General features: G+C 47.0%; 1 protein-coding gene across 1 annotated transcript in view; it reads right to left on the bottom strand.

The window, feature by feature from the left end:
- Positions 1-7475: 7475 nt before the first annotated feature.
- STAC (SH3 and cysteine rich domain) overlaps positions 7476-17691 on the bottom strand; it is an 80286-nt gene continuing 70070 nt past the window's right edge. The window contains exons 9-11 of the mRNA XM_068152720.1: positions 15469-15520; positions 15209-15346; positions 7476-7694 (exon numbers count right to left, since the gene is read on the bottom strand). Coding sequence (XP_068008821.1) covers positions 7596-7694; positions 15209-15346; positions 15469-15520 — 289 coding nt within the window. The 3' untranslated portion in view covers positions 7476-7595. The remainder of the gene's footprint in view (positions 7695-15208; positions 15347-15468; positions 15521-17691) is intronic.

Raw genomic sequence — 17691 nt, 5'->3', positions numbered from 1 at the left:
TCTAGGGATGATATTCAAAACTCTCACAGATGCATTGCTGTGTGATCTGCTCTAGGTGATCCTGCTCTGGCAGAGGGGGTTGGACTGGATGAGCTTTTGAGGTCCCTTCCAGCCCCATACATTCTGTGATTCTGTGCTGACAGCAAGCATTTAGCAGAGCAGATGCACTGGATGGGCCTGAAAGGTTTTTTCTGGCAGGACAGAGTGGGACTCAGTGAGTGTGGAGTGGGGATGGCTGATATGAAAGGTTATACAGCCTTCTCAGCCAGAGCAGGATCCTGAGCAGCAGCTTCCAGGGAGGCAGGACCAATGACTGCTTTCTGCAGTGCGCTTTGCAACACCCCAGGGCTGTGCAGGAAGGCCAGACTCCAGCATTTGGGGGCCTGCTGCCACATTGGCTGCTTCATTTAGCTTCTGCTTGCTTAGGATAGTTTTGGTGATGTTCTCCTGCCAGACACAAGGGCAGGCAGTGGTCAGCCATCAACAAAACTGGCATGATCCCTGGGAGGCAGAGCAGCTGGAAAGAGGGTCTGTTGGCATGGCTTGGGCACAGCAGGAACAGCCCAGAGGTTCTCTGCCCTGTGCTTGTGCCCACGCACCTGCAGTGCTACCCTTGGGCAAGAGCTGCTGCCAGAGCCACTTGGACCATCCCTGCCAGCCAGAGGGGGCTATGTGGATAAGGTAAGATGTGTGGAAGGGTTTACTTCTGGACTGCTACTGCACTGTTTCTGCTAAACACTGGCTTTTAACCACAGGAACCTCTCCTATTTTCCTGTTTGTGATGCAAAGCTAGAACAGATCTTTTGGTTCTGTAGTGTCAGCCTGTGGCCCTAGCAGCACAACAATTAGCTGGTAATTTATTTCATTGTAATGAGGGTAAATTCATGTGCCTTTCCCATGGGGTGTGTGTGGAAAGGACCAGGACTTTAAGCAGCCAGGACAGGTTTTTAAGGGCATGAGCTCCAGCAAGTCAAAGTGCAAGTTTCTGCATCTGGGTCAGGCCAGTCCCAGCCACAATCACAGGCTGGGTGCAGAGTGGGTTGAGAGCAGCTATGAAGAAGGAGCCTTGGGTGCATTGGTTGATGAGAAGCTCACCATGAGCTGGCAGTGCCCTCATGCTGCCCAGAAGGCAAATCCTGTGCTGGGCTGCATCAGGAATATGGCCAGCAGAGCAAGAGAGGGGATTCTGCCCCTTGGATCTGCTCTGGTGAGACCTCACCTGGAATACTGCACTGAGTTCTGGTGTCCCCAGCATAAGAAGGACACAGAGCTGTTGGAGTGAGTCCAGAGGAGACCACAAAGATGATCCAAGGGCTGGAGCAGCTCTGCTGAGAGGACAGGCTGAGGGAGCTGGGGGTGTCCCGCCTAGAGAAGACTCCAGGGGCACCTCATAGCTGCCTTCCAATAGCCAAAGGGATCCTACAGGAAGGCTGCAGAGGCACTTTTCATCAGGGTGTCTAGAGACAGGCCAAGGGGGAATGGTTTGAAGCTGAGGCAGAGCAGGGTAGACTGGAGCTGAGGAAGAAGTTCTGCAGTACAAGGGTGGTGAGACTGGCACAGGCTGCCCAGGGAGATTACGGCTGCCTTCTCCCTGGGGGTTTTTGATCTTAAGCTGGATGAGACCTTGAGCAGCTGAGTCTGGTTGAGAAGTGTCCCTGCCCATGGCAAGAAGGTTGGTGTAGATGGTTTCTGATGTCCCTTCCAACCTGAGCCATTCTGTGATTTTGTGTGCCCATGCCATTGGGTTGCTGGTGCTGAATGCAAGGTCTGCATGTATAAGGTTATGTGTTGCCTGCATGCACATAAATTAAACAGGAAAATAATTTAAGCCTATTTGATTGGAAAAGTGACCTTAATTTTGGCAGGTGTTGTACTGAGCTCCTTGAGGCACTCAGGAGCTGGACAGACACACTGACTTGAAGCAGACCAGCTCTAGTTTGTCTGGGTCTCTTCGGTGGAGCCCCTGCCAAGTGTTCATTCCCTGGGCACATAACAATTTCCTGTAGAAAGAATGGTTGCAAAAATAGCTCTCATGTATCTCTTGGAGTCAGATGCTCTTTTTAGCCATGGAAATCTTAACATTGTGATGACATAAGTTCCCACTGGGGAAAAATATTTATTCTCCTTGCTTTACACAGTGTGTGTGTGTGTGTGTGTGTGTGTGTGTGTGCAAGCTGGATGAGAACCTGGGATACATTTGTTTTTTCTTTTAAATGAAATGTCTCAGATATGAACTTAAACACTTGTGTTGATCTGACCCTATGCAGAGTAGAGCAAAGTACAGAAGTATGCATGGGAATATCCTTCACCCTCCTCTCTCTCCTTGTGTTTTAAACAGAACCTGACAGGTTTGCTGCTTGTTCACTTTCTGTCATGCTGATTATTTTCATTGCTGTACAAGCTCAGTGTTATCACCAGTGAATACAAGCATTAATTGATGTCTACCAATACCTGAGGGCTGGGGGTCAAGGGGGAGGGGACAGGCTCTGCTCAGTTGCACCCTGGGATAGGACAAGGGGCAATGGATAGAAACACGAGGAGGAACTTCTTCACTGTGAGAGTCCCAGAGCCATGGAGCAGGCTGTCCAGAGAGGTTGTGGAGTCTCCTTCTCTGGGGACATTCCAGCCCTGTCTGGATGTGTTCCTGTGTGAGCTGTGCTGGATTCCATGGTCCTGCTCTGGCAGGGGGGTTGGCCTGGATGACCTATGGAGGTTCCTTCCAACCCAAACCACTCTATGATTCTGAGGTCTACAGCTGACCCAGGTGTCCCATGCTTCTTTGGGTGTTGATGGGTAGGAACAGGCAGTTCTGAGCCATATCCTCCCTCCTGCAAAAGCAGAAGTCTTTATTCAGTCAAACAAACTACTGTGCTGGAGTGAACATTCCTCTCTTTTCTGGGGAAGGGGAAGGGGAAGAGCAGATTGATTTACTGGCTTATGTAGACACTTAACGATCAGACAAATTACATCATGGAGTTTTAGGAGAACAGTAACATTGATTAATCTTGTCTGAGATAATGGCTGAACTACAGTCCCTGTGGCATTCAAGGATTCATTTTACCAGGGCTTTAAAAGGGACAATACTGCTGTGGCTTGCTGCATTCAGTCAATGTCCTTCAGGGGAAGGAATCTGTCATTTGTGTGCTCATAGAAATCAGACTTGTTTAAAATAAATGAGATGGGTTCATGTTCCAAGGACATCTGCCTAGTGCCATTTTAGACAACCTATGGTCTCTCTGTGCTGCACATCTCCAGTGTCACTGCCTGCTGGCTCTGCACATACTCGTCCAATGGCACTGGGTACTGTCCTCCAACAATTGAATCTCAATAAAGAATTACAAATAGGCCTGCAAACAATGCTGAAGATGCACAATCTTTCTAGGAGTGTCTCAGTTCCCCTGGGCCAATGAGTCCACAGCTCTGCACTGCAGCATCTGCCTTTGCAGGAAGCCAGAACTGCCAGGGAGATGGTCATAAACAGAGTGTGGTAGTTGTGGATGGGAGGATGCAGGCAGCTCATCCTCAGCTCAGGTTGACTGACTGTTCCTAGCACATAGGAGAATGTTCTGTAGCCAATTTTGTGCTGTGGTGAGATGCTGAACAGCTTAAAACAAAATTCTGATCTGCCTGAAACAAACGTTCAGGGTGGCCCCATCATGGAATTTTGCTTAGAGTCTGCCCCTCCTGTGTGGTACATTTTAAATGGACATGCTCAGGAGTAGCTGTTGTGATGGGTTTAGGGAATGTTCCTGAAGGTGGAAAGCCAAACAGCATACAGTTTTATGCAAAGAAAGCAAGAAACATACACTCCCCTTCTCCTTCCAACCATCACATAGTCTTTATTGAGCAGGATATTAAATTGAAAGTGAACAGCATTTATCTCCTAAAATTCAATTTTTCTGAGCACATGCCAGATAAAGGCCCTTCCATCTTCCATCTGACTTCTAACTGCTTGCTAATGCAGCATCTACTGCAAGCCGTGTATGGTAGGAAAAAAAATCATGATAGGATACTTGCCTGGCTTCAGAGTAAGGCATCCAAAATAAATTTGAGGAAAATGACCTTAATTCAGCAAAGTGCTTCAGCTTTAAGCATGCAAACAGCCACTGAATCACATGCTTAAAGTAAGACTCATGTATGTGCTTCTTGCTAAATTAGGCATAAATTATATCTACATATCAAATGGCAGTAAAAGCCCAGTAAAAAGACAAAAATAACCCATCCCCCCCAAAACCCCCCCAGCACAAAGAAAGAGAAGATAACCATGAAGGCTTTGGTTCAGAAGCGATACTGTCTCAGGTGTAATGCAGTCCACAGGTGTCTTTTGTTTGCATTCAGTCACTTTATTATTTATTGCTCGGTATCAAAAGGAATCAAACTGACATTGATTAAAGGCCATTGTGAGTTTGCAGGTAATATTCAAACCACTCTTTGAATAAAGTGATGCACGTTGTTGGGACAAATTGAAATCATTGAAGACTGAAAGAGGAGGGAGTCACAGTATGAAGGACGCACTCATGTAAACAACAGCACAGGGGGAGAGGTTAGTGCAGGCTGCCTTTGTCCTCTTGGCGGGCCCATGTCAAAAGTAGCAAACATTTGAACCCTAACAAACACCTTTGTGTTTTGCCTTTGAGCAAGGGGTGAATGCATGAGCAAAACCATCTTAGAAAGCAGAGTGGATAAATGGGTCTGTACTGCTGTTGCTCTTCATCTTTAAGGCTTAGCAGAGTCCTCTGTCCTTGCGCTGAATTTATTGGGTGCTCAGGAAAATCAGCTGGACAAATAGTAATTGTTTGAACTGAAACAAAAAAAAACCCAACAAACCAACCAAACAACAACCACCATTTATAAATTGCTGATATTCCCCCCAGAAGATATGAAATCAGATACTTGTGATCAGCCAGGCCATGACTAATTGGTATAAATCACTTCCTATGTTAGGAAGGACCAGGCTTCAGCAGTTGTTGTCACATCTGCACCTTCCTCTTCTGCAAATAAGTGATAAGTAAGAGCTGCAAAAGGTCTCTGAGGCTGAAGCCTCACCGACTCTGTGAGCTCCTGGTCATGTGCACTGAGTTCCAGGAGGCTTCAGTTAAGAGCAGCTACTCAAACAGGGCAACCCAGCCATTGAAACCCAGGCTGTAGAACACATTGATACATAGGAACAGGGCCAGGGGAGGCCACAGCAATGACGGGAGGACCACAAAGATGATCCATGGGCTGGAACACCTCTACTATGAGCCCAGGCTCATAGAGTTTGGGTTGTTCAGTTTGGAGAACAGAAGTCTTATGGGAGACCTTCTGGTGGCTTTTCAGGACTTAAAGGGGCCAAGAAGAAAGCTGGAGACAGACTTTTGAGCAGGGCTTGTTGTGACAGGACAAGGGGTGATGGTTTGGAACTGATAGAGGGAGATTAAGTCTGGAGAGAAAAAAGGAATTTGTTAAGGTGAGGGTGGTGAGACCTGTCCCAGGTTGCTCAGGGAAGTGGTAGATGCCCCATCCCTGGTCAGGCTGTCTGGGGCTCTGATATGCCTGCTCTAGTTGCAGATGTCCGTTGTGACTGCAGGTGGGTTGGATTAGATGACCTTGAATGGTCTCTTTCAACTCAATCCAGTCTGTGAGTCTGTGAGATCCAAAGGGCCTCAGTGCATGGAAGCAGGACTGGCAGTTTGATCTTAGGGGCAATGTCCACCTTGCACATCAGTCTGCCAACTGTTCCAGCCTGGCAGCATGTGAATTTCTTCTTGCAGTATCAGAAGGTAGGACATCAGTTTGGGGTTAATCAAAGTAAAAACTGACATTCAGACTGAAGCTGGTCAAATAAGGCATGAATTCAGCAGGGAGCCTTAGGACTTAATCTCTATGTCATAATACATGCTAAGCTCTTTAAGTGTATTTAGTGCAATTACACACAATTAAACACTTGGAAATTAGGTTCCCTGTCTTTAAACATCATAAGGCCTCTGCTCTGCAACAAGATGGGCACTGGCTGGCTTGCATAATTTGGCCAAGACCCACAGGTCCCACAGCCTACTCTCCAGGTACCAAAAGGTTCATACAACCAGAGTATGTTTGAAGACAGAGGCTTATGTGAGCAAACCAGAGCTGCCTGCACAGTCTCGCTAGGATAGAGAAGATGTGTGGGATGCTGATGGTGGCTTATGGCAAGGAGGAGTTCCTGTCAGTGCACTTAGTGCCGAATCTGCAAACCTTGTGTTTAGCAAACGAAGAAGACACCTTTGGTGAGTGAGCACAAGAGAAAGAGCAGTGCCCTCCTGCCACCAGTTGTGGATTTTGATGATTACAGACTCCACTCCTGTGCGCAGCCTGCCCTCTCCTAGCATTGTCAGTCTTCTGGGGGTCAGTCAGTTGGTTTATTTCTTTATAAATAGGATTAATATATAAAATCTTTTAAGTGCAACAAACAAGGAGAAATATAAAACGTTTCAAGCCTGTGGCTCTCTCCCAGCATTTCACCACCAGAGAAAAGTGCAGGAAACAGAGAGGCAGAACAAGAGGACACAGTCTCAAGCTGCACCAGGGGAGGTTTAGGCTGGATATTAGGAATAAATTCTTCCCAGAAAGAGAGATTGGCCATTGGAATGTGCTGCCCAGGGAGGTGGTGGAGTCACCATCCCTGGAAGTGTTTAAAAAGAGCCTGGATGAGGCACTTGGTGCCATGGTTTAGTTGATTAGATGGTGTTGGGTGACAGGTTGGACTGGATGATCTCTAAGGTCTTTTCCAGCCTGGTCAATTCTGTATTCTATTGTGTGTCCCAAGCAGGCTTGCAAACGGTGGGAGCAGCTGTATGGGTGAGCTATGAGAGCAGCATCACACCCAGTGCAGGCTGAGAGCTTTTGTTGGTGTACAGAGAAAACAAAAGGATACAGGAGTTCGTTACTCTTTCCTATGGGAAGATTGCAGAGAAAGAGAAAGCTGCCAGCTTCCAGGGCACAGTGCATTTCTTGAACTGACATTCACAGGGTGTCTCCAAACTGCTGGGGTATGAGACTAAACACCAGAATTGAACAACGCTTAAACCGATCGGCTGGGACCGGGGACAAAACTGGGGAACCACAGCCACACTCTACTACAAGCATTGGACTGTAGTACAGGACAGTTTGAACGGTATTCTTCCCCCCCTCCCCTCCCTAAATACATACTCCAGACAAGAGAGCAGTCCCACAGGTTTCTAAGACACGAGGACAGGACACGAGTTTAGTCCTTCAGAAGCAGCTGTCTGTCTCCATCAGGGTTGTCGCAGCCATCTTGCACCAGAAATCAGCCCAGAGGTTTGCTTTGTTTTCCTTACCTTATTCCTGTTAGTACCCAAGGACCTCTCATTTCCCTACTGCTTTCTGACTGTAGCTTCCTTCCAGCACTCCACTTTTTTGATTTTCTTAGTGTTGTTGCTGTGGCAATCTCAGGAGCTTCCCCCCCCTTCCCCCCTCCCCCCCTTCTTGTAGTTGCAGTTTTCTCACTCTTCCCCTGAACATCCTCAAGACAGCCCATCTGGGTTGACACAGTGAGAGATGAGGCAGACAGGCATTGCCAACAAAGGGCTCCTACTGCAGCAAGGGAGCTCTTGAAGTCAGATGTTTTCCAAGACGTCTACAGGGACAAAGCCTTTCTTCTTCCCGCTGTATACTTTGATAAAGCCGTCGTGTTCCTTCTCAGAAGTCACACAGATCTGAATGCAAAGCAAGTATGAGAGTCAGAAACACTTTGCCACGATCCAGACTGTTTATCAGGGGGGTGAGGCATCCTGCAAGCTACTTCTGTAAGCAGAACAATGCCTTTTAGACTCTCACTGCTTTGATAAGAAACTCAAACTCATGTATTTAGAGTTACCTTTCCCTTGCCTCCCTGCACTGCCACAGACAGAGCTATGTGAGAGACAGTAAGGTCCTCAAGAACTTTGTACTGAACTCAGGCTAGGACTTGACCCTACTGTAATGGTTGTGGTTTAGATGGCTGTGTGTGAGAGCAATGGGTATCTCAGACCATGAGCAAGTTGGCTGCCTCAACAGATGGGGGTGAAAAGTGGTCATGGTGCTGAGGTGTGCTAACTACCTTCAGGGAGGCTGTAGCCAGGTGGGGGTTGGTCTCCTCTCCCAGGCAACTAGCACCAGAACAAGAGGACACAGTCTCAAGCTGCGGCAGGGGAGGTTTAGGCAGATATTAGGAAGAAGTTCTTCCAGAAAGAGAGATTGGCCATGGGAATGTGCTGCCCAGGGAGGTGGTGGAGTCACCATCACTGGAGGTGTTTAAGAAGAGATAAGGCACTTGGTGCCATGGTTTAGTTGATGTGATAGTGTTGGATGATAGGTTGGACTTGATGATCTCAAAGGTCTTTTCCAACCTGCTTAATTCTATTCTATTATACTCTCAGCAGCTGACATGAAAGCAAGCTTATTACAGAATAACAGCTTGGTAGGGGTGGGAAGTGACCTCTGGAGCTCATCCAGTCCAATCTCCCTGCTCAAGCAGCTTCACCAAGCTCAGGTTGCACAGGGACATCTCCAAGGCTGGAGGTGAGGAGAAAGTTCTTCACAGAGAGAGTTCTTAGCCATTGGAATGTGCTGCCCAGGGAGGTGGTGGAGTCACCCTCTCTGAAGGTGTTCAACAGGGGACTGGAAGTGGCACTTGGTGCCATGGTTTAGCAGTCATGAGGTCTCGGGTGTCTGGCTGGACTTTATGATCTTTGAGGTCTCTTCCAACCTTATTGATTCTATGATTCTAAGCAAAGTCTGAATCACTCCACAGCCTCTCTAGGTCCAAAATTCTCATTTGCAAGTTTAAGGAGCTCAGATACCTCTCAGATCAAGAGTGGGTTGTGTTCTTTACTCAGACCTTGCACCTACCTGTGTCTGGTTTGAATACCAAAGTATGTGTCCTGAATCCAGCTCTGCCAGTGTCTGTGTGTAACACCTACTCCAGCTCAAGTCATCTATGGTGAAGCCATATGTTCTGTACAATAACTCAAATACTACATTGAGGTAAAGGTTTGAAGACCTTTGTGACCTCAGGTATTGTCACTTAGGGACCCTTCCAGAGACACTTCTGATAATGGCCAAACACTTTGCAAGTCCACTGGCACTGATGCTTCAGACCGGGCACTTGACCACAGGGCCACACAAAGGTAAATGCCTGTTTTTAAATATTTGTGTCAAGGAACTATATCTTTCCTACTACTCAAACAAGGTAAAAAAAATAGCCAGAAATTGATTTTATGATCATGAATTCCTGGCACAGCAGCTGCTCCCACTGCAGTCCCATCACCTTGTGAGGTGGAGCAGTGTAAAGCATGTAAAGACCCCAAAACAATCAGAAGGGACTCCAGAAGGGACTCCCAGCAGGTCTGCACTGCTCAGTAGCTGTGCTGCATTTCCTGCTGAAACTTTGGTGCTGTGCAAAACACACTGCAAGAACAGAGTGTTTTCCCCTGGTGTCCTGTCCTGACAGCAGAATGGTTTGTGGACAAAAGCGAACCACTGAGATTCCTGAGCACTGGCTTGCTTTAGCTTTGGAGTGAAAAAGGATGGCAGATTTGGTCTTTTTTGTTTTTTCAGAGGGGCTTCTTGGTTCTGCTGCTGGTTTGATGTCTGGTCCTTGGTATCAGAGGGAGTGCTCTGCTACAGCAGTAACCTTAGATCTTCACTGGGCATGAGGAGTACAAAGCCTTCCTGTAAGAATTCCTCTCCAGCTACTAAGCCATTGACTGAATTCTCCCAAATTCCAGCTGAAATTCTCTCTCAGTAACCCACTAAGCCCTGCATGTGCCAGTTCCCAGAAGGCAGAGGTTTTTTCCCCCACCTCTTCCTGGAGAAGGGGATGTACAGGGGCAGAATGAGCTTGTCCACACTATGCCACACTTTCCTAATCCTGTGTGACTCAGGAGCTCTCCTGGGGCTGCAGTAGCTGCTGAAGCTTTGCAAAGCCCTGGAGCTGCTCCCAGTTCTGTGGCATGAGAAGAGGGAACACCACCACCTCTGGCCACTTTTGCCCTCATCCCCTTTTGTGAGTGCTGCCAAGGATTTCACCTACAAGCACTGTGATTTGTCTTATGACTCTTAGATAGGTGTAAATCAGGAGTAACCCCCAGGTAAGCATCCAGGGTTTCAGACTCCACCTGATCAGCTGAAGCCTACTGTGGTTATAGATGGCAAACATGATGGTTGTGAAGATGTAAGGTGCCACAGCTCCCATCAGTTGATCACAGTTTTCTGTATCAAGTTGGAAACTGCTTAAAATGGCAGCTTGGGCTGGCATGTTGTGGGGGGGAAGTCTGCTGGCCCAACAAGCCACCAAGCAGCCACTCTGCAATGACTCACAGATGGAGACAAGCAGTTGTGGGTTGGGTATTGGTTTGTTTCACTGCATCCTGCCTTAAGAGATCAGTGTTGCAGTAAGCCACTATTATCTGAACTTGTCAACACCTGCCCTGAGGATTTTTTTACCTGTCAGTCTGCCCCAAGCAGTGAGGGAGATGAGCAATTAGGAAATGATCCTTTAAGCTCCACAGCCATGAATACTCCCCTGTTCTTCTAAGCCCTGTGCTTTGAATTTGGGCACAGGTGGCAAATTGTCTTTCTCCAGGAGTAATTTTGAACTTGCCCCAATCTTCTGCAGCTGGCTTCTGCTTATCTTCTCTCTCCCATCTATTTAACCAAACTGTCAGCCACAGACTGCTTTTGACAAAGTAGGAATTTGGTCACGAGGACAGTACAGCTTCAAGAGCTGTCCTGGAGCCTGCATACAGTGCCAGGCCAAGAGGTCTGAAACCCCAAGGCTTCTGTTTGTCTCTCAGAATGACTGCACAGGGACACTGTGAGTTTCTAAATCTGCTGCTGCCTGTATGCTGAAGTTCTTGCCTGGGTGAGTTTTGTGGATGTCAGTGGTAAGTAGTTCAGCTTTCACAGTGCAGAGGGTGATGGCAGGGTTTATAATCAGCTTTTGGACCAAGGGCACCAGCTTGTTTCACTCACAGCACTTAGGGTGTTAGAGATGACCTGCGCCACTGAATGGGGAAACCCACCCCTGTTCAGCAAGGCTGACAGCAGGGAAAGTCAGAGACAGCTGGAAAAGTCCTTTTCTCCTTAAGCCTATGTGTGAGGGGCAGTAGCTGGCTCTGAAGAGCACGTGAGAACAGCAACATCACTTTCTGCTCTGGCCTTGTGTTTTAAGTGATTCAGTCCAAATGCGTAGGTCCCTGTGATGCAACTCATTTTCCAAGGCAGCTGAGTCATGCTTACAGAAGCTCATCTCCTTTTAGTGTCCCAGAATGAAAAATGTGGGAATACAAAATACTAATTTGTAAGCAGTGAGGTAAAAAAGCCAGGTAGCAACAAATCATTCAGACTAACCGTAAGAAGATCCAAGACAGGTGAATCCTCTGGGGCTGGAAACCTGGGCTGCAATCTTGCCTTGTCGACTCAAGTCTCATGATATGTTTAAGCCCATCCCCAAGGCTCTCCTGCAGCGGCTGGATCATATCTACACTTAGCTTTGCTTAAGTCACAGAATCATAGAGCATTAGGGGTTGGAAGGGGCCTCCAAAGCTCATCCAGTCCAACCCCCCCTGCCAGAGCAGGATCACCCAGAGTGGGTCATGCAGCAACACCTCCAGGTATGTTTTGAGGGTCTCCAGTAAAGACTCTGCAACCTCTCTGGGCAGCCTGTTCCAGGGCTCTGGCACCTTCACAGTGAAAAAGTTTTTCCTTATGTTCATGTGGCACCTTCTCTGCTCCAGCTTGCACCCACTGCCCCTTGTGATCACTGAGCAGAGCCTGGCTGCATCCTCCTGACACTGCCCTGTACATCTTTGTCAATAGGAATGAGGTCACCCCTCAAGCTCCTCTGCTACAAGCTACAGAGCCTCAGCCCCCTGAGCCTGTCTTCATAAGGGAGATGTTCCACTGCCTTCAGCATCTTTGTGGCTCTGTGCCGGACTCTTTCAAGCAGTTCCCTGAGGTCTTTCTTGAACTGAGGGGATCAGAACTGGACAAATTGTTCTAGGTGTGGCCTCACCAGGGCAGAGAGAGAACCTTTCTTGACCAGCTCTTTTAGAAATGTGAATGACTGGGTGTTGGGCTAGAAGGGAAGTTTGTCCCCTGGGCTGTGGTGCCAAGGGGACAGGAAGACTGACAGCCCTGGTTCAGAGGTTGTGCCCATCACAACAGCAGCAGCCTATTTGCATTCACTGCAGTGGCTGGCTGGGAGATGTTTTTGGCTTGCATTAGTGACTTCTACAAACCCTATCCATCACAATGTGGATCTGTCGCTACCTGAACTCAGTCCACATCTGGATGAGACACAGAGCTTTTGATTTGCCAGCCTGGTTACAAATGTCACAATTTGAGGTAATTTCTGTTGCACAAGATGACCTGGGCAAATGCAAATCCATGCTGTCATTTAGTCACAAAAAGCTTCATTCTAAAGCAATTTGTATTAGTGTGGCTGTAGGACATCAGGGAGGCAGGCAGGGAGGCATGTGAGTAGGTTTGCCTAAAATAACTTATTTCCTTGATTTAGGTAGGATGATACAGGAGGAGCAAAGCCAGACATTCAAACAACAGATTGTTCTGACCTCTTTACAAATAAGGATGATCAAAAGTACTGGTGGCATTTTAAGCCACATTAGCATGCTTTGCTAATGTTGGTGGTACATTACACACAGTGACTTTGGTGAAAAGATGTCACATCAAACCCTCTAGCCAGGCAAAGCAGCAGTTGCACCATGTGCAGTAGTGAATCTGGGTATGCTAGAACAGAACCTGTGGGCTGGAGAAAACTCCAGCAAGTGCTGGTACAATCAGAGATAGAAATTATGCAGCCAGTATTGTCTGTGAGACAACTTAAAGAGTGGAAACCCACAGACATAGGCTGGGGTTTATTGCCCTGTTAATACTTTGGCTTTATTGACATTAGGGCTTACGCCTGCCTCCTTCCCAGGGACTCCTGATGGAGCCCTGTGATACCCAGCATTCTCTGAAGTTGTTTCAGGACCCACAAATCCGTCAGTGAAGCCTGGAAAGGTTTTTCCGTGGGCATATCAACCTTGACTTTGTGGTCAGAAAGGCTCTGGACTCTTGTTAGACCCCACAGGATCTGATCCAGTGGATTAACAGCATGGACTGGAACAACTGGCCATACTACAGTCACAATACTTTATTAGACAAGCTAATGACTTTTTTCTGGCTGAAGTGACACTTGACAGGAACTGGTGGTAATGAATAATTTCCTTTTCTAACCTGGAAAAAGCCAGTACTTTGCACATAGAACATACACTGCACTCCCAGCACTCTGGACACTGTGCCCAGAGAGAGACAGCTAAAATAGACAGTGACAACCCAAAGAAATCCCCAAACAGCACAAGAAACCCTAGCAAGCAAACAAACAAAAGAATTCTGCCAAAGTTCTCCCTAAATGAGGTGGAAGCACACTGGGCCTCACAAGATGCAGTGAGAAGAATCTAACTTTCTATTTCATTCAGCTGCCAGAGCGCTCAAGCTGCACCTCACCCTTGGTCAGCCATCCTCCTATTTAGGTGAGCTTATGCCATTAGCCTGACTCTCCCTTAAGGGCAGGCTTTGAGCCATTTTCTTCTCTCACTTTACCCCAGCAAGCCTCTCTGGCAGCATCACAAGGCCTCACACTTCAAGGTACTGACTGACTGGTTAAAATTGTGTTACAAATCATGTCTAAAATCAGACCAAAGGCAAACCTCATAGTGCTGGATGTAGCTTTGGCCTAGTGAACCCACCTGAAGGACACAAAGTAGAAGGAACTGCTGCAAGTATGCCAGGTTGAATGGACCCTGAGTGTCTGCACTGTACAGGCTGTACTTTATCACACAGCAGCACTTCTAGTTTAGAATAAATGACAGCTTCTGGGGAGGGTGTGTGAATGGTGACACCAGCAATTAATCACAGAATGCTTTGGGTTGGAAGGGATTTTTAAAGGTCATCCAGTCCAACCCCCCTGCAGTGAGCAGGGACATCTTCAACTAGATAGGTTGCTCAGAGCCCCATCCAATCTGACCTTGAATGTTACCAGGGACGGGGCTTCTGCCACCTCTCTGGGAAATCTGTGCCAGTGTTTCAACACCCTCAGTGCAAAAAATTTCTTCCTAGTATCTGTTCTGAATCTCCCCTCTTTTAGGTTTTTAGCTTAAACCCATCACCCCTCATGCTATTTACAAACAGTGAACAAGAATTAAACGTAAGCTTTACAGGTTTGCTTGGTGCTCTGTTAATGTGTTTAGATCTTCAGGTGTGGGGAAGGAGCCGTTGTCTGCTATTAGATTAGCTCCAACAGTGACCATTTTTTGTGCACACAAGGTCTGCCTCTAAGACTCTGTGCTCTTCAGGCTGCCCCTCTGACGTCAGCAGTAGAGTGCATCCCTCTGAACATCTGTAGCATTTTGGCTGCTTAGCAGGGAGGAAGGGTTTGCACAAAGCCAACACTTTTCTAAACTGGTTACTGGACACTATTATCATCCAAACAATAAATCTGGTAGTGAAACTGCAGTGAGCAGCAGTTGGTGAGGGAGTTCGTAGGGTGTTAGGTAGTGATAGGACTAAGGGGAATGGATCCAAGGAAGGTAGATTTAGATTACATGTTAGGAAGCAAAACTAGAAATGGGTAGATTCAGATTGGATGAAGAAGTTGTTCCCCATGAGGGTGGTGAGACACTGGCACAGGTTGCCCAGGAAGGTGGTGGAAGCCTCATGCCTGGAGGTTTTGAAGGCCAGGCTGGATGTGGCTATGAGCAACCTGCTGTAGTGTGAGGTGTCCCTGCCCATGGCAGGGGTGTTGGAACTGCATGATCCCTGAGGTCCCTTCCAACCCTAACAGTTCTGTGATTCTATATTCCAAAGAAGCTCTGCATATTGGTTCTATACTTTTCTCCCAAATAAAATAAGGGAGACCATTTCAGGTTTAAGGGAGCCCTGAGGAGTGCATGAAGGATCCCTTTTATTTTAATGGGGCTTACTTGTAGCATCAAATACTCTACTCATCAGTTTTAGTACTGAAGTCAACAGAAATAATTAATGATGGGACTCTTGAGGTCCCTTCCAACCCTGACAGTTCTGTAATTCTGTGACCTGCCTGTGCTCATCTTGTACAACTTCTCCTGCAGTGGTTGGTCAGACTGATGGCTGCTCAAGTCTGGTAGGGATCCAGCACAAGGAGACTTACCTGGTTCTCTTTCAGAGTTATCTGTCCCTGCTCCTTGCAGCCAATGAAAGTCCTGACACACCTGTAAATCTTCTCATCATGCTGCACCCTTTGAACAAAGTTAGCAGGAAAAAATCCAGTTCTGTCATCAATTCTGCCCTGTAGAGAAAGCACATTGAGAGAAGACTGTCAGTATCAGTAGCTTCAATGCAACTTTGGTATAGAAAATAGCATGTTTTTCCCATTGCAAAGAGAACAGGTATAAAACAATAAGCACACACCTTCCACCAGTCTTCATTGGAGTCTTCCAGAAGAGTGATCATATCTCCTGGCCTGTAATTAGAGGATGAACACTAGTTAAGAGAGTCTTCATTCACAGATTCAGATTGCTTTGGGTTGGAAGCAGCCTTCAAAGGTCATCTTGTCCAACCCCCCTGCAGTCAGCAGGGACACCTTCTAACTATATCAGGCTGCCCAGGACCATATCAAGTCCGATCCTGAATGTCTCCAGGGCCAGGGGCCCAACCACATCCCTGGGTAACCTGTTCCAGTATTTTATCACTCTCACTGTGCAGAACTTCCTCCTCATGTCCAACTTATATCTCCTCTGCTCCAGTTTCCAACCACTGCCCTTGTCCTGTCACTTAAAGCCCTTCTAAACAGTCCTTCACCAGCCTTCCTGGAGGTCTCCTTCAGATATTGAAATGCAGCTACAAGGTCTCCTGAATTAATTGGGGCTGAACAGCCCCAATACTTTCAATAACACTGTTATGTCATGTCAGCTTCCACAATTTAGAATAGAATAGAATTAACCAGATTGGAAAAGATCTCTGAGATCATCAAATCCAACCTATCATCCAACACCATCTGATCAAGTAAACCATGGCACCAAGTGCCTCAGCCAGTCTCTTCCTAAACACATCCAGTGATGGTGACTCCACCACCTCCCTGGGCAGCACATTCCAATGGCCAATCTCTCTTTCTGGGAAGAACTTCTTCCTAACCTCCAGCCTAAACCTCCCCTGGTACAGCTTGAGACTGTGTCCTCTTGTTCTGGTGCTGGCTGCCTGGGAGAAGAGACTGGAAGGTGTTCCTTGGAGTATTCCGTGTAGGTAGACTCGATGAGGCACAAAGGCATCCTTCAGTCATACGTGGTAATGTTTCTGTATGTTGGGGCTAGACAACACCTGGGAGCTGGAGTTTTTGCTTCCTGTTTAGTAAGAAACTGTTTCAAACACAGGCTCTATTTGTTATGGGCATTATCTTGCTACTTGAAGACATTTCACGTTGTTGGGACACACCACTTTATCATCTGTGCTTTCAAGCTGTGATTGCAGAAGGGAGGCAGCAGGAAAAGAGTTCTATTTAACTGACAAAGGCAATTAGTCAGCAGGGATACAATTCTGCCCAAGAATGCCTTTTGGATCTGAATGGGACATATTTACCTTTACAATGCATGGTGCAGGGTTGTAATTGCTAAGTATCAGCATCCAGCTGATGACTTCCACAGCTGAACTAGGAAAATAATTTGGCTGGAAATGTTAATAGTAAAATGTACTGAGCTGATTTTGTGCAGGTACTCAAACAGCTATTTGACCTCCTTCCCCCCACTGGTGTCACTTTGTCAACATTATTATGCAATTATAATAGCTCTGCCTTGTAGAAAGCAAGTGGCAGCCCATTTCCAAGTGGATTAACCTCAGCAAGCTCTGTCTGCTTGGCAACAGCATTGCTTTGATCTTAGTAAAATTAATGGCTGACCTCTAATTATTCAGTTTTCCTTGCATTCTCTCTTAGGCTCGCAGTATTGTTGAGGCATCAGCAGGAGAGCTTGCAAATGCACCTGCAGCATTCAGATGGATAATGGCTGCAATTTTTAAGGGCCTCTTTCAGAGCACACATAAAAGATGTGGACCTCTGCAGGATCTGGTTGCAGGTACAGATTTGGTTCACTTTCCAAATGGTTATCGTTGCTGCTGACAAGTGGAGAAATAGGCACTGGCTCTTCTAACACTGCATAACCTGAAGCAGAGTTTTCCAGCTTTCACTATCAGTGGGGCAACAGGGTAGGATTTTCCTCAAGCCCCATCAGGGAGCTCTTCTGATGTGTTTTGAATAATTAAATGCTGGTGAGGTAAGAAAGAAGCTAGAGAAAAACCACTTGGTAACCCAGTGGTAAAAGATTTGTTTCGTGGGAAAGGACATCTGAATCCCTTATTCCAGTTACCATATAACACTTGAAGAGGTTTTGAGGGAGACCACCTTGCCACTTCAAAGTGAACAGGCTGCAACACCACTGGAGCCCTTAGAATCACAGAAAGGTCCTTTCCAACCCAAGCCAGTCTGGGATTCTATGAAACCTCTTCTAGAGAGTAGTCATCCTTTTTTTCCCCACATTGTCCATGGGTCCTTTCCTCCCCAGCATGCTGACTGGCTTTTCAGAACAATGTTCCCCTCTTCCAAGCCCCAAGAAGCGATGAGGTGGGAATACCTTTCTGATGCTC

Source organism: Melanerpes formicivorus, unplaced genomic scaffold (genome assembly GCF_026170545.1).
Source record: "Melanerpes formicivorus ecotype bairdi unplaced genomic scaffold, bMelFor1.0.p_v2 SCAF_24, whole genome shotgun sequence".
NCBI lineage: Eukaryota > Metazoa > Chordata > Aves > Piciformes > Picidae > Melanerpes > Melanerpes formicivorus.
Note: the sequence above shows the minus strand (reverse complement) of the source record. Positions and strands in the feature narration are given on the sequence as shown.